This window comes from Periplaneta americana, chromosome 4 (assembly GCF_040183065.1).
Source record: "Periplaneta americana isolate PAMFEO1 chromosome 4, P.americana_PAMFEO1_priV1, whole genome shotgun sequence".
NCBI lineage: Eukaryota > Metazoa > Arthropoda > Insecta > Blattodea > Blattidae > Periplaneta > Periplaneta americana.
In genome coordinates, this window is record NC_091120.1 from 75,573,138 (window position 1) to 75,588,207 (window position 15,070).

A 15,070-nucleotide genomic window follows, 5' to 3' on the forward strand; every position below is an offset into this window, starting at 1 on the left:
AAACATGTGAGGTGTGTACCATTCTTACATGTCTATGCTTCCCCACTCCAGGAACAATCTCATTCAAGGATTTTTACTTTGCCTCTCTGTGTATTATGATGTTACTATGGCAACGACCGTGATGGGGAATAATTTACTAAGTAGTGGGGGTATAGAGCGTATTTTTTATTAATAATTCTCCTACCACATATGTGACGTACCAAGTATCCTTATAAAAAATGCCAAGGAATGGTGAATGCCATTCACATAAACCTGGCTGCCTGTGTCTGCTGTTATAGTACTCCGCTGCTGGCTAGGGAATCAGTCTGCTTGTATCGGTGCTGCCAGCAAGACGTCTTGAACAGTGCAGCATGGGAGCAGGTAACTAACCTACCGCAATGGCAAGCACGCGGCAATAGCTAGCCAGATTCACGCACAGATATCAGAGTCGTTGGATTTTACAGTGTTGTTCGTAAAGTTCACGTCTCATTGACCGTATCGGAATTTAGTGAAGAGATAAGGTTAGGTTAGATATTTACCGGCACATTAAAAAGTATCTTTCTGTCACTAGTGTTTATTGTAATGTTCTTCTGTTACTTCAGAAGGAGCTAGAATAAGATTTTCAACTATTTTTCTTATAAAAAATGAGGAAAATCAGGACATAGATGTAATTTTATTCAGATAGACGGTATAATTGTACAAAAAGTACTGACATAACTTTAATTGTAATGGAATTTAGTGAAAAGATGAAGTTAGGTTAGGTATTTACCGGCACATTAAAAAGTTTCTCTTTGTCACTAGTATTTCTTGCCACTCTTACTTATGAAAGAGGTTAGAATAGGGTTGCCAACCTTTTTCTTATAAAAATGAGGAAAAGCATGACATCGACGTAATTTTATTCAGATATATGGTATAATTTTACACAAAGTACGGACATAACTTTAAACGTAACGGAATTTAGTGAAGATATAAGGTTAGGTTAGGTATCTACCGGAGCTTTAAAAGTATCTTTCTGTCAATAGTGTTTATTGTAATATTCCTCTCTTACTTCATTAGGGATTAGAATAGGATTACCAACTGTTTTTCTTATAAAAATGAAGAAAACAGGGCATCGAGGTAATTTTATTCAGACACATGGTATAATTTTATACAAATTACTGTACTGCCAACATTAAACGTAACGGGATTTAGTGAAGGGATAAAGTTAGGTTAGGTATCTACCGGCACATTAAAAAGTATATTTTTTTTCACCAGTGTTTCTTGTAATGTCACTTTCTTACTTCTGAAAACGGTTGGAATAGGGTTGCCAACCATTTTTGTTATAAAAATGAGGGAAATCAGGGTATAGACATCATTTTATTTAGACAGTTGGTATAATTTTATACGAAGTACTGACATAACTTTGAATTATTGTATAACTAACTGCAGACATTTTATATCTGACACATGCTTGATATTATGTGAACATGTTGATTAAGTTAAAATTTCTTATGCTTGTTTGGTAGGCTGTCAAACTGATAAATCATTCCCGTTGCAATTATACATTATAATTAAGTTCAATATGAGAGTTCTCGTGCAAAATCTATGTAATACTTGTGACGAGTAATTATTATTTTGAATTGAAGAAAAAATGCAGGAGAAACTTAGAATAAAACATGAGATTTCGGGAATTACGGAGGAGTTGACAAGGCACGTAGATCAAAATGATTTTGTAAATTTATCCCATTTAAAAATATATCTTTTTTCGTCATATATGCTCAGTTTCTCTTGTGTTACATCCATGGTCATATATATATATATATAAAATTATATTTTACAAAGTTATTATAATTATAAAAGAAACGCAATTTTTTTCGTACTTTCTTCAGGAAAATGCCAGGATAATTTTTTCAAATAGTGGATATTGTTTTCAAGACTGCATTTGCCAGTGAAAACCATAATTAAAAGTTTATTATAAAATAGTATATAAGCACAGTCTACTGTATACAGTCACGAAGCTTGAGTTTTGAGGGTGCTAGAAACAATAGACTGTGGCGGTTCTATTTTGCATTGCCTGTAATGAGGCGATACTAGCGATCCTAGTGGCGAGCAACTACCTAATGTTTGCATATTTACTACGTATTGAGCTTCGCGACTGTATATACTAGACTGTGATATAAATATATTTGTTGGTTTTAAATTTAACAATCGTCAGTACAAGTATTACGAAGTTACGAATTTAGGTAAGATTAAATTCACTGTGACGTTACTGGAATTGTATGAGCTTTAATCTCACTTATTGTTAGACAATCCGTATTTTTTCACTTTTGTAAAAATGCCTCAGAATATCTCCTTAACTAAGTCACTTTCCTACCACTTTATATTCGCTAAAATCATTCCATCATAGTACTAAATTATTAATAGTATACTCTAAGTTTGTTTTGTTATATGTTAAAATAAATCCATTAAATTATTTACAGAAAACATTTATAAATTAAAAAGGCATTTATGTTCAGTGTGATTTTAGGAAAATTCTGTAAAATTTGCGGTAAGGTATCCCCGTAACATGCCATGAAGGCACTTGGGGGGGGGGGGCATGGAGGTAGAGCCCCATGCTTTCCATGACCTCGGCACTAGATGAGGTGGTCTGGTCGGCACCACGCTCTGTCCGCCTTTAACCTCCGGGAAGGACCCGGTACTCAATTTTATAGGAGGCTGAGTGAACCACCTGTCACCACCTGGGATTGAACCCCGGACCTTCCAGTCCGTAGCCAGCTGCTCTACCAACTGAGCTACCCGGCCGCCTTAAAATTTGCGGTACCTATTAGATAATATGTGGAAAGTTTGATTTGGTGTTACATTACTGAAATAAAATAATTATAGTTGTTAAATTCATTATTTTAACTGAATAATTGTTGCACAATTCATCTGTATTCTGAAACCTCGTGGTTAGCTGCAGATCAGCAGCAGACGAAAATTTTTCATTTTATTAGCAAGTAGTTAATTTTTAATAAAACCAGTTATTCAGACTTAAGAAATTTTTTAAAGTAATGCTGCTCTTACAAACTATCTATGTAAGTTATACAAATTTCATAGAATAAAGCATATCTACTACTTTTACATATTTGTACAGTTTGCAGTAGACCTACTTAATGCTTCATTTTGAAGATATAAATTTGACTCGTCTTTTAAATGAAAGGTTTGTAGGAATGAGTTTCAAAGGTTTCATGTAATTCAGTATTCAGTTTATTAATTAGATACAGCAATAGTAGGCTAAATAATATTGAAATATGCCAGTACTTTTTTTACTTCTAGCGGAGTCTATTTTATTGCCGTATTGTTTATTTATTTACACTGGACGAACATAGACTTTTGCGACGTGGGCTTAGCGTGGCACTGAGTGTAAATTTAAGAAAATAATATGAAATGACCGCCAACGCTATGGAGTAACAGTTAGCTTGCCTGACCGTGATACGAGCGGGTCCGGGTAAAAATCGTGGTCCTGGGACAAGTTACCTGGTTGAGATTTTTTCCGGGGTTTTACCTCAACCCATTAAGAGCAAATGCTGGATAAGGCTGGTCCACAATAAACCGGGAACGAGAACCAGAACTAGAATATGAAGCGGAAAATATGAACGTGAAGATTTTTTATTTACAATAATCCGAGAACGGAAACGGTTATGTATATCGATATGTATGTCAGTAACGATAAGTAAAGTCGATATTACGCATTCTGATGTTATTTGTGTATACTTGACCAATGGCATTCTCTCATGAGTACAAGCCAGCCAACATAAACACAGGTTAATCAACTTCGAAATTTAAGACCCGGAATATTTAAGAATACTGTACGTGGCATATATATAACTTTCACGTTCCCGTTCTCGGGCTCCAGCAAACTCACATTTAAATACATTTATTTTAACGATATTTCCGTTGTCATTGTCGTTTCCGTTCCCTGTTTATTGTGGACCAGTCTTTAGTTACAAGCAATGAATGGACAATGTATTATGTCACGGCTCCTTGCTACAAAATATACGACGACCAAATAGATTTTTTATAACAGAATGAATCTAGTAGGCTGTGATCGGAAACGAAAACAGCAAAGTTAAAACTTGGTCAACTCTCCGTTCCCGGGTTCCGGCAAGCTTCTCGTTAATTGTGAATGCTCATATAAATACATTTATTTAAAAAAATCCGTTCTCATTCTCGTTTCCGTGCACGGTTTATTGTGAATCAGCCTTAACTTTCGGTGCTGGATCCTGGCCTCATTTCCCTGGTATTATCACCTTCATAACATGCAGAAGCTAAACAACCATATATATGTTGATACAACGTTGTAAAATAACTCACTAAAAATATGAAATTACATTGACAATACGAGTATAAACAATAATTTCTTTGGCCGGGTTAAACCCGCTACTGTGACTTCACGTTACATTCGATGATAATGAGCTCCACTTTCAAACATGTTTACAGTAATTGCACCTTTTACCGCTGATTAGAGTAAGATAAGCAAACAATATCTCCTTATGGATTGAACTTAGTTAAGGTGGTTCACAATAAACAGGGAACGGAAACGACAACGAGAACGAGAACGGAAATATGTTAAAATAAATGTATTTAAATGCATTTATTTGAACATTCTCGTTGTCGTTTCCGTTCCCGGTTTATTGTGAACCAGCCTTTACTGACTAGGAGCTCCTTTACGAGTGTCTTGGTAACTGCTATTAGTTCCGAAGATCCGGGTTCAAGTACCGACGCTATTCATTCAAGTGGAATGCGGTTCGAATCCGGCCAGATCCTGAGAGTTTTGACAAAGCGGTTGACGACTGTGGTGCATGCTGTGAATTTTCTAGCTGCAAGTTCGGCGGTAAGAATTTGTTTCGATTCAGGACATGTATCTCCTTCCCTGTGTTCGTCCTGCTAGTTTTAAATAGTCAGCTCTATACTAGTTTATTATAGAGTTCACCGATCTCAAAGCGGAGGCAATTATTCTTGCTGGCCGCGTGACCAGGGAAGTTCTGTTGTTCGTGAATGTGAAGTATTGAATCAAAAGCCTTATAGAATGACGAAGAAACTAGTCAATGGCACGGATTTTTCCAAGTCGATGGCGAAACTGATTATAAAATTGATGTTGATAAAGTTTTGTTGACAAACTTGATAATCGTGAAGTTGATGATGATGATGATGACGAAGGCAATTGTTTTCACTGTACCTCGGCTATTCTTACTGTTGTCATCCTCTAACTATTTAAGTATACATTTCTTGTTTTCTCAAAGGAGGGTACTTGTGTCATTCACCCAAGCCTCGTCCCCTACGAGTGACGCCATGTAAAGGTTGGTTCACAATAAACCGGGAACGAAAACAACAACGAGAACGAGAACTGAAATATTGTTAAGGAATATGTATTTAAATGTAAGCATTCACAATAAACTATTGTGAAAGCTAACATTTAAATACATTTATTTTAACATTATTTCCGTTCTCGTTCTAGTTGTCGTTTCCGTTCTCGATTTATTGTGAACCAGCCTTAACTGTAGATCAGGTCTGGGTGCTAATACCTCAATCGAGTCACTGCAGACTAACCCTTAACTCCCCACTTCACTTTTCCCGGCTGAGACAGTAATTATTATGATGTATCCAAGTACATATGATATTTCCGTGCGGAAATTCTGTGTTACCATATGATGAAGGATGGATAGAAAGAGAAAAATTCTCTCCGACACCAGGACTCGAACCCGAGCTTTCAGCTCTACGTGCTGATGCTTTATCCATTAAGCCACACCGGATTTCAGTTCTATCCTTCATCATATGGTAACGCAGAATTCCTGCACGGAAAAATCATATGTACTTCGGTACATCATTATAATATGATATTCGTAAGTAATCACTTAGTGATTCAAGACAGGGCCCATCCCGTCGGATCCCGTCCACTTAGTCACTCGTAATGAGCGCACCTCTGTACATAGTGCGTTGGACATTGTGCCACTGTCACATATTCTGTGACACAGTACATAAGAGTAGGCCACCAAAGGGAAAACTGAGAGGTAGAACTTAAACTGAGGGGATTCGGTCCGGCATCGGAATTGGAATCATGATTCATATGTATATATATATATATATATATATATATATATATATATATATATATATATATATATATATATATATATATATATATAGAAGTTAGCACACGGTGCCATTGTCAGTCAGGTCATTAAATCGCACCGTATGCTAACTTCTGTAGAAAGACTATATGTATATATATATACATATATTTGAATCATGTAATTTTTATTTTATCATTCATTTTATATGTCCATGTCATAACAATCTAGTTTTAAACATTTTAATATGTAACCAACATGTATCTTAGCCATAACGTTTCCACATGAATTATTCATATTCTTGTATTGTTACGTATTCTGAAGATGACAGTTTATGCCGAAAACGTTTAACACTGTAAATGTTGTAATATTTTGCTAATTATAGCATTGTGATTTTGATAAGCATTCTGACGGACATACCTATTCCATTATTATTATTTTATTTTTATGTTTGAAATTTTCAAAAAATAAAATAAAATAGTAATGGGATAAGATAGGGAAAAACTGTTTCCACAACTTACTCTGTGTTCTCTTAGGAATAAGGCAGTGAAAGAAATTTTCTTGTAACATAAAAACTGTGGACCAAGGACTAAAACAAACAAATTTCAATTTTCGCTTTAAAAAAATTGCACCCCTGCCATCTCAAATATATTTGAAGGTTTTATTTTGTGTAAAAGTCCCTAATGTTATGTCAAATAATCAGGGGAAAAAACCGTTCTCCAAAACTGGATAAAAATTGCACATTTTTCTCCCAAGGGTAGATAAGTACCTTAAAAGCAAATGAAAGCAAAGTTATCGGTACCCAACTTTCGGCGCTGGACTCATTTCGCTGGCATTACCACCTTCATACCATACATACTCTAGATAGCCACAGCAGTTGATAAAGCGTCGTAAAATAAACCACTAAAAAGTATGAGAAACTGAGTATCTCGGAGCAATCCAGACATCAATATTGGTTATATACGATTGAATGCTAAGGTTTGTGAAAAAGTATTTTTTATACACAAATGATCTTGTAAGGTAAAATCAGTGCTACGATTTTTTCCTTATATTCCTTTCATTTTGATATCAGTTTCATTCATAATAAATCAGTCTCTATTTTATTCAGAATTATTTCCGTTTCATTGAACATTAATTATTTGAAAAATATATTTTATAACACTTCCCAAATTTAGAGTAACTTCTTAGATCTTACCCTATATTAACTGGAATTTATCAAAGAAATTAATGAGACATTAACTTTTTAAAAGCGCTTAGATTTTAATTATTGCGCTGTAGATCAAGTTGTGGGCGTTACGAAAGTGAAAGAAGATAAATTAAGACTAATTTGCCTTTGTGTCGTGTAATGAACCGCAATTAGTTTCCTTCCTAGAAAACCTTGAAAGAGCTATATTTAACTGAAAACTAGGAAATAGATGTAATTGACTATCTTCTTAAAGACTTTCGAATCTTCTTCTATAAATTAATAATGAATTTTTGCAACAGCAAAGCAACTCGTGACATTTCCTCTTCTCACAGGCAGGCGGCAATTACAAAGCAGTGTATCTATAATAAAATTGTTACTTCAAATGAGTAGTCTCAGCAATTGTGACAACATATTTTCAGTGGAATGGCCACATTTTGTGTTCAAAATTTTAATGACCTTTCTATATATAAAAAAAAAATCTGTGTTATGAAGGTGGCACATGCGTTCTCAGAAGCTTTAAGAGTTTCACAACAATTCAGTTTTTATATCGTGATGCGTGTGATAGATTATTTTATATTTTATTTCAATAAAATATAAATCCTTAGACAGCTCAAATTAAATAAGTTGGTACATGATAAAGTTTAATTTCTTGGAATGCATATAAAGGCAATTTTAGTGGAAAATAAATAAAATACTGGACTTGATTTTTAATTCCTTCTGTGTCAGTAGTTGTACATACCGACCTTTTGGTGTAATGGCTAAATTCCTTAATGTGAACTAGGAGGTGCCGGGTTCAATTTCCGGATATATATCCAAGAAATTTTTCAAGGATCTGTAACGAAATCAACCAAGTTTATGTTGGGAAAAATTAGGAAGCCACTATAAGTGGCGGACTCCGGTTAAAAATTTGACGTAGGCCTATAGTAGACGATGAGGACGGTGACGACGAAGAGAACTATGATGATGACGAAAAGGACTACAAAGAGAACTGTGACGACGACGACGACGACGAAGAAGACGATGAAGAGAACTATGACGACGAAGAAGACGAAGAGGACTGTCGACGATGAAGAGAACTGTGCGGGGAAGAAGACGATGAAGAGAACTGTGACGACGAAGAAGACGATGAAGAGAACTGTGACAGAAAAGGCAATGAAAAGACTGTGAAGAAAACTGTGACGACGAATATGATGGAGAGAACTGTGACGACGAAGGAGTCGATGAAGGGAACTGTGACGACGAAGAAGACGACAAAGAGAACTATGAGAACTGTGATGACGAAGACGAAAAGAACTATGACAGCGAATACTATGAAAAAACCGTGACGATGAAGACGATAAAGAGTACTTGACGGCGAAGGAGACGGTGAAAACTGTGACGACGACGACGAAGACAATGGAGAAAACTGTGACGACAAAGTCGAAGAGAACTATGATGTTGAAAACAATGAAAAGAACTGTAACGGTGAAGAAGACGAGAACTATGACGGTGAAGTAGACGAAGAGAACTGTGAAGACGAAGAAGAAGACGATGAAGATAACTGTGACGATGAAGAGAAGTGTGACGACGAAGAAGACGATGAAGAGAACTGTGACGACGAAGAAGACGATGAAGAGAACTGTGACGACGAAGAAGACGATGAAGAGAAGTGTGACGACGAAGAAGACGATGAAGAGAACTGTGACGACGAAGAAGACGATGAAGAGAACTGTGACGACGAAGACGATAACTGTGAAGACGAAGAAGACGATGAGAACTGTGAAGACAAAGAAGAAGACGAAGATAACTGTGACGGAAAAGAAGACATGAAGAGAACTGTGACGACGATGAAGAGAACTGTTACGACGAAGAAGACGGTGAGAACTGTGAAGACAAAGATGACAAAGATAACTGTGACGGCGAAGAAGACGATGAAGAGAACTGTGACGACGAAGAAGACGAAGAGAACTGTAACGGCTAAGAAGAGGATGAGAACTGTGACAACGAAGAAGACAATGAAGGAACTGCAACGACGAATAAGGCGGCGGAGAAAACTGTGACTACGAAGAAGGCAATAAATAGACATGTGCGAACTGTGACGACGAAGAAGACGATGAAGAGAACTGTGACGACGAATAAGATTGTAAAAAGAACTATGATGTCTATGATGGTGAAGAAGACGGTGTAGAGAGCTGTAATGGCGAAGAAGACGATGAAGAGAACAGTGACGGCGAAGAAGACGATGAAGAGAACTGTGACGATGAAGAAGACGATGAAGAGAACTGTGACGACAAAGAAGACGATGAAGAGAACTGTGACGACGAAGAAGACGACGAAGAGAACTGTGACGACGAAGAAGACGATGAAGAGAACTGTGACGACGAAGAAGACAATGAAGAGAAGTGTGACGACGAAGAAGACGATGAAGAGAAGTGTGACGACGAAGACGATGAAGAGAATTGTGACGACGAAGAAGACGATGAAGAGAAGTGTGACGACGAAGAAGACGATGAAGAGAAGTGTGACGACGAAAATGCCGATGAGACCTGTGGCGACGAAGAAGGGGGGAAAGAGAACTGTGACGATGACGAAGACTATGAAGAGAATTGTGACGACGAAGAAAAGGATGAAGAGTATTGTAACGACTAGGAAGACGGTGACGACAAAGACGACGAGGAGGATGGTGATGATGACGAAAGCGACGAGGAGGATGGTGCGACGAAGACAAAGGTATTGCGGATGGTGACAATAACGATGAGGAGGACGGTGACGACGAAGACATCGAAGGAGTGTGACGATGACAGTGACGATTATGACGATGAAGCGAATGACGACAATAATGTTCTAGGTTTTCAGGCCTTACACCTTGAATAGGAAAAGGGCTTTCTCACTCTCATGGGTTAATAGAACATATTGTATTCGTCGTAGTATTGAGATAGCAGCACAAGAATTTCTTTCCGCTAGAAGTAATATTGAAATCGAACTTCACAACCCGCCACTGATGAAGTTGCTTACACTGTACTTGCCAAACTCCTAGAATTCGATTTGCAAGCCTACTAGCTTAACAAGCAGAGGTTTCACGATCAAATTATATCTGACTACCGGTTTGTTCTCAGTTAGCTGGAAGCTGTGTGCGTGGTGCGCCCTGTGGTGGGTGCTGGCGGCGGGGGCGCTGAAAGTGGGCCGTCAGCGCTGTGACGAGGATCGCCTGGCAGTGTACAAGCTGCACGTGGAGACGCACTGGACCCGCGACCTCTTCCCCAAACAATACCCGGAGTGGAGGCCGCCCGCGCAGTGGTCCAGACTCGTCGGTGAGTTCACACTTCTTGTTCAAAGTTCAGTGCTTTCTTTTAGATAACTTACTTGACGGCTGAACAGAAATCCTTGCAGCGAGTGCTAGCAAAATTAAAGGAGGAATTAAAGGTGTAAAAGGGAGGGGGGAATTAAAGAACTTACATTTGTGACTTCCACTCTCCATACTGGAGACCTCAGGTCTATTCCACCATTGAACTTTCAACTTCGCAACATTTAACTTTTAATTTGTCAATATTTGAGAAGTGAAAAGTCTTTCTATTTCTCCATAAATTAGAGAGTGCTCTGCACTTTACATTTCATTCTACAAAATCTTTGCGTATTAATAATCATTACAACTCCATGTTGTTCAGCTCCATTTCCTGACCTAATATGAGTAATAAATTGTTCTTCAGATAAAACAGATAAACTACTTCTTGTTTTTGGGTTTGAAGTAGGCCCAGTTCTATCAAGAACATAATCTGCTTGAGTTGGGGTAATTACAAATTTTTATTCTTTTCCGAAAATAAAATACAAAAAAGAACATAATAATGATAATTTATTATACAATACATACCCAGAAATCTTACCATCGCTTGGTAAAGAGACCGGAGGGAGAATAAAAATGTTTTATCCGCTTTGATAACGTAAAGTGAAACATAACTGTATTGAAACGAGTATTGTAATGACCAACTTCATCGCACTGAATGTCGTAAAGTGAACTTTATCGTACTAAGTGTCGTAAAGTAAACTTCATCGCACTGGGTGTCGTAAAGTGAACTTTACCGCACTGAGTGTCGTAAAGCAAGAATTTTATTTGTTACAGGCCTACACATTAATGGTAACATTTTTACAATTCACTTTTCCGCTTTAAAAAAGCTAACAATTGTATATACTTACTGATGTCCACGTTTTTCTGCAATTAGATTGTACACCACAGCTTAGAATAATGAGTCCATAGAGAACTTGATTTCTTATTTTTACTTTTCATTGAAAGATATGTCGGTATAACCTTTTCAGAAACATTCTCCACCTTTTCTTTTCTTATATCACTGTTCAAACTTCCCATTTCTCTTCATACCTCTGTCTCGATTTTATTGACTTAATAAGTCAATGCTAATTCAATATCATTAACGCTCATATTTGTAATATTTATATTGACTAGTCACGATAACAGTACCGACAATAATAACATTCTTATAATGTTTCTCGTAAAGATCCTCTACATGAATCGATCAGCAAATGTATATAGCCATAAAAATTTTACATTTAGAGAATATTCAGCTTTACGTTAATTTTTTTTTAATCAAAACGAATAAAACTTTGTACGATACACATGTCGTAACTTCATATTACAATACTCGACTGGTTATCAAACTCGGCCTGCGGCCTCTTTGACAAGTTTCCAGTCTTTTATTGTAAAATGAAACGTTTCGACATTAGTATCGTAAATAACTATTATTTTGCTATGTTATTTCCAAAAACAGTGTTACTAAGTCAAAATTATAAAGATTAAGACGAATCAGAGAATCTCATACTGTGTAGCATTTGCATCAGAAGGCAAAAGGAAGTATGCGCCAAAACACGGATTTTCGGGTTATGGTTGTTTCACGTATGTATAGATTTTATGTGAAATTGTGATTATAGTGAATATTAGTTAGAGAGGGAAAAAAGGGGGGATTGAAAGTAGTATAGGCTATAATATTAGATATACTAGAGTTAATGAACAAATAGAGAACAGCAAATGAAATATAGGAGAAATATTTAAGGGGAGATTAGACAATAAAAAGTACATAATATAAATTGAAGTAGGCCTATTTGTGTATATCATATCATCGTTGTTCCTGCAATAATTCCTATGTGACATATTTATCAATTTTCAGATTTTTGCTCTATTAAATAACTTAAATAGTGATACAGCAAATAATAAAATCTCCTATATGTAATTATATTTCTTTCTTTCGAAAATTTAAGAATTTACGGTCTCCTATTTAGCGTACTACTGCCATAAAATGAATAAATGAATGAATAAATGTGTTTTTATTCCTACTGAACAATTTTATATTTTGCACGTAGGAGTTATTGCAGGAACAAAGACGATATATCATATCATATCATATCATATCATATCATATCATATCATATCATATCATATCATATCATATCATATCATATCATATCATATCATATATCATATCATATCATATATCATATCATATCATGTCATATATCATATCATATCATATATTATACAGGGTGTTTCCGGACTAGTGTTACAAACTTTCAGGGATGATGGGGAAGGGCACATGTATCAATTTGAGAATAGGAACCTTGGTCTGTAAATGACTGAGTTGAAAGTTACAAGCAAAAATAGTTGTTTGAAAGTGAACAGTTTTATTCCTCTGTACACCTTATTTATGTGTATTTATCTGTACATCTTACACATACTGTATTCATCTGACATTGTTTACATTGTCTACCTACAGTATTCCGTTCAGTGCGCTGTCTGAGGGGTGGGGACAGGAAATACACTAAAGCAATACAGATAGCGTAATGTGTGACGGACATGGTCGGTCCTGATATGCACGTCTGTAGACAGCAGTTTATATGTACAAGTTGCAGTGTCCAATCGATCAGTCCTAGTGAAATGAAGGAGTACACGAGAGCGGAATATGCAGACCTGATTTTCGAATACGTATGAGCCAATGGGAACAGTAGACAAGTTCACAGATTGTTTCGGGCCTAGTACCCACGTAGGAGACATCCGGCCCATACCATCTTTCCACGACTATTCCAAAGGTTAAGGGAAGAAGGGCACGTGGTGCCAAATTACAATTTCATTTCCACACAACTATTTTTGCTTATAACTTTCGACTCAGTCATTTCCGGACCAGGGTTCCTTATCTCAAATTGACACATGTGCCCTTCCCCATCATCCCTGAAAGTTTGTAACACCTGACCGGAAACACTCTGTGTATCATATACATATTATACATCATATATCGTATTTTATGCTGTTTTGTTGTTAGTACTCCCGAATTGCAGGGGTGGATAGTTGCGTATATATTTCGATATTCAAAGGAAGCAAGGCATAAGTTGTATGCAAAGTGGAACATTCATCTCATATTTCAAAACGGAGATTTTGGACTTGCTTATTTCTGGATTTTGAGGTAAGGGCTATTCGGCTGCGGTGTTGAAGTCTTCCATGTTTTCGGTATAATTGCCACTACTTTTCTTTCTTCGTAGTATAGTTCCATAGATAATTCAGAATCGCGGCGCAGGGCCACTGTCGAGGGGTTAAACATATGTAGATTCATTCACATATTAAAGCAATCTCTTTTTGTTCCACTTGTAAATATACTCCTTAGATTTATATTTTATAATTAGCAGTTTATTAGTTCGCAGAAATCAATCTGGTTATTTAATTCCATAAATCAATTTCAAGCTTTCTCTCACCGAAAACGGTAGTCTCAACTCATTTCATCAAAGTTCTTAGGTCCTTTTTAAGATGAAATTCACGAATATACAAGAATTGCTCGTTTAATGTAGCCTAGTATTTGAGATCTGTATGCTTAAAAAAACGGATGGTATTGGGAAAGTTCAATCTGCAGTACCTGTTTTTTGTCATCGATTCTCAGTATTATTCATGAAGATACTAGGACAGGAATAGTAAGCCTATAATTCTATTTAACATAGCTAATTTCAGAATTTTTACTTAATCACCACCTCGTTTATCTTCCGAATAGCCTCTGAAATTTAAAAACAACGTTATATAAATCACTATCACAAATTTAGTTTCCTTCCAAGATTTAGGTCTTCTCTTCCGTTACGCCGCACACCTATAATGAGTTATGGACCAAGTGAAGTTAGTCATATTTCATATTTTAAACTAAACTCATTAGGTCGCATGGTCCGTTAGCCGAATGTTGTAAGAGTATATCATCTCTCCATGTCTGAGATGCTATCGAAACGAAGTGGAATAAAAACTTATGTTGGACAAAGACTGTATTAAGCGTGGGCAGTGGAAATTGCACCTCAACTGTCTTTACACCGCTATGGACGGAAACCTGCTCCACAGTAGCATAGGCCTATGTTGATATATGAAAACTTTGTGGTCCTTTTAATTGAATTCGTTAAAAGTTACAATTAGTCAAGTAAGTTCTTGAATTTAATTCTAACATCCGAGTAATCTTTAGATTTTTCATGACCAAAATTGACAATGAAATAAACATTTAAATAGATAAATAAAGAAAATAATAATGAATAAATATAACGGAAAACATGTCGAGCAAAAAAAGAGAGCAAGAAAGAAAGAGATAAAGAAACAAAATTACTTACAGTAAGTGACTTTTTAAAGTTCTTCACTAATTCTCCTTCCCGTAATTCAACCAGATCTCAACATAGACACACATTTTTGTTTTAAATTATTCGAAATTGAGACTTATTTAGTTTAGAACGAATCATAGTCGAAAATTCTATTAGAGTGTTAATTCTTAATTAACGTGTAAAGAAAATGAAGGAAAAAAGATTGATATGAAGTACAGAA

The 15,070-nt window shown here is 36.2% G+C and overlaps 1 protein-coding gene across 1 annotated transcript in view; it reads left to right on the forward strand.

The window, feature by feature from the left end:
• The first annotated feature begins 212 nt into the window (after positions 1-212).
• LOC138697963 (spondin-2-like) overlaps positions 213-15,070 on the forward strand; it is a 137,602-nt gene continuing 122,744 nt past the window's right edge. The window contains exons 1-2 of the mRNA XM_069823587.1: positions 213-360; positions 10,350-10,544. Coding sequence (XP_069679688.1) covers positions 351-360; positions 10,350-10,544 — 205 coding nt within the window. The 5' untranslated portion in view covers positions 213-350. The remainder of the gene's footprint in view (positions 361-10,349; positions 10,545-15,070) is intronic.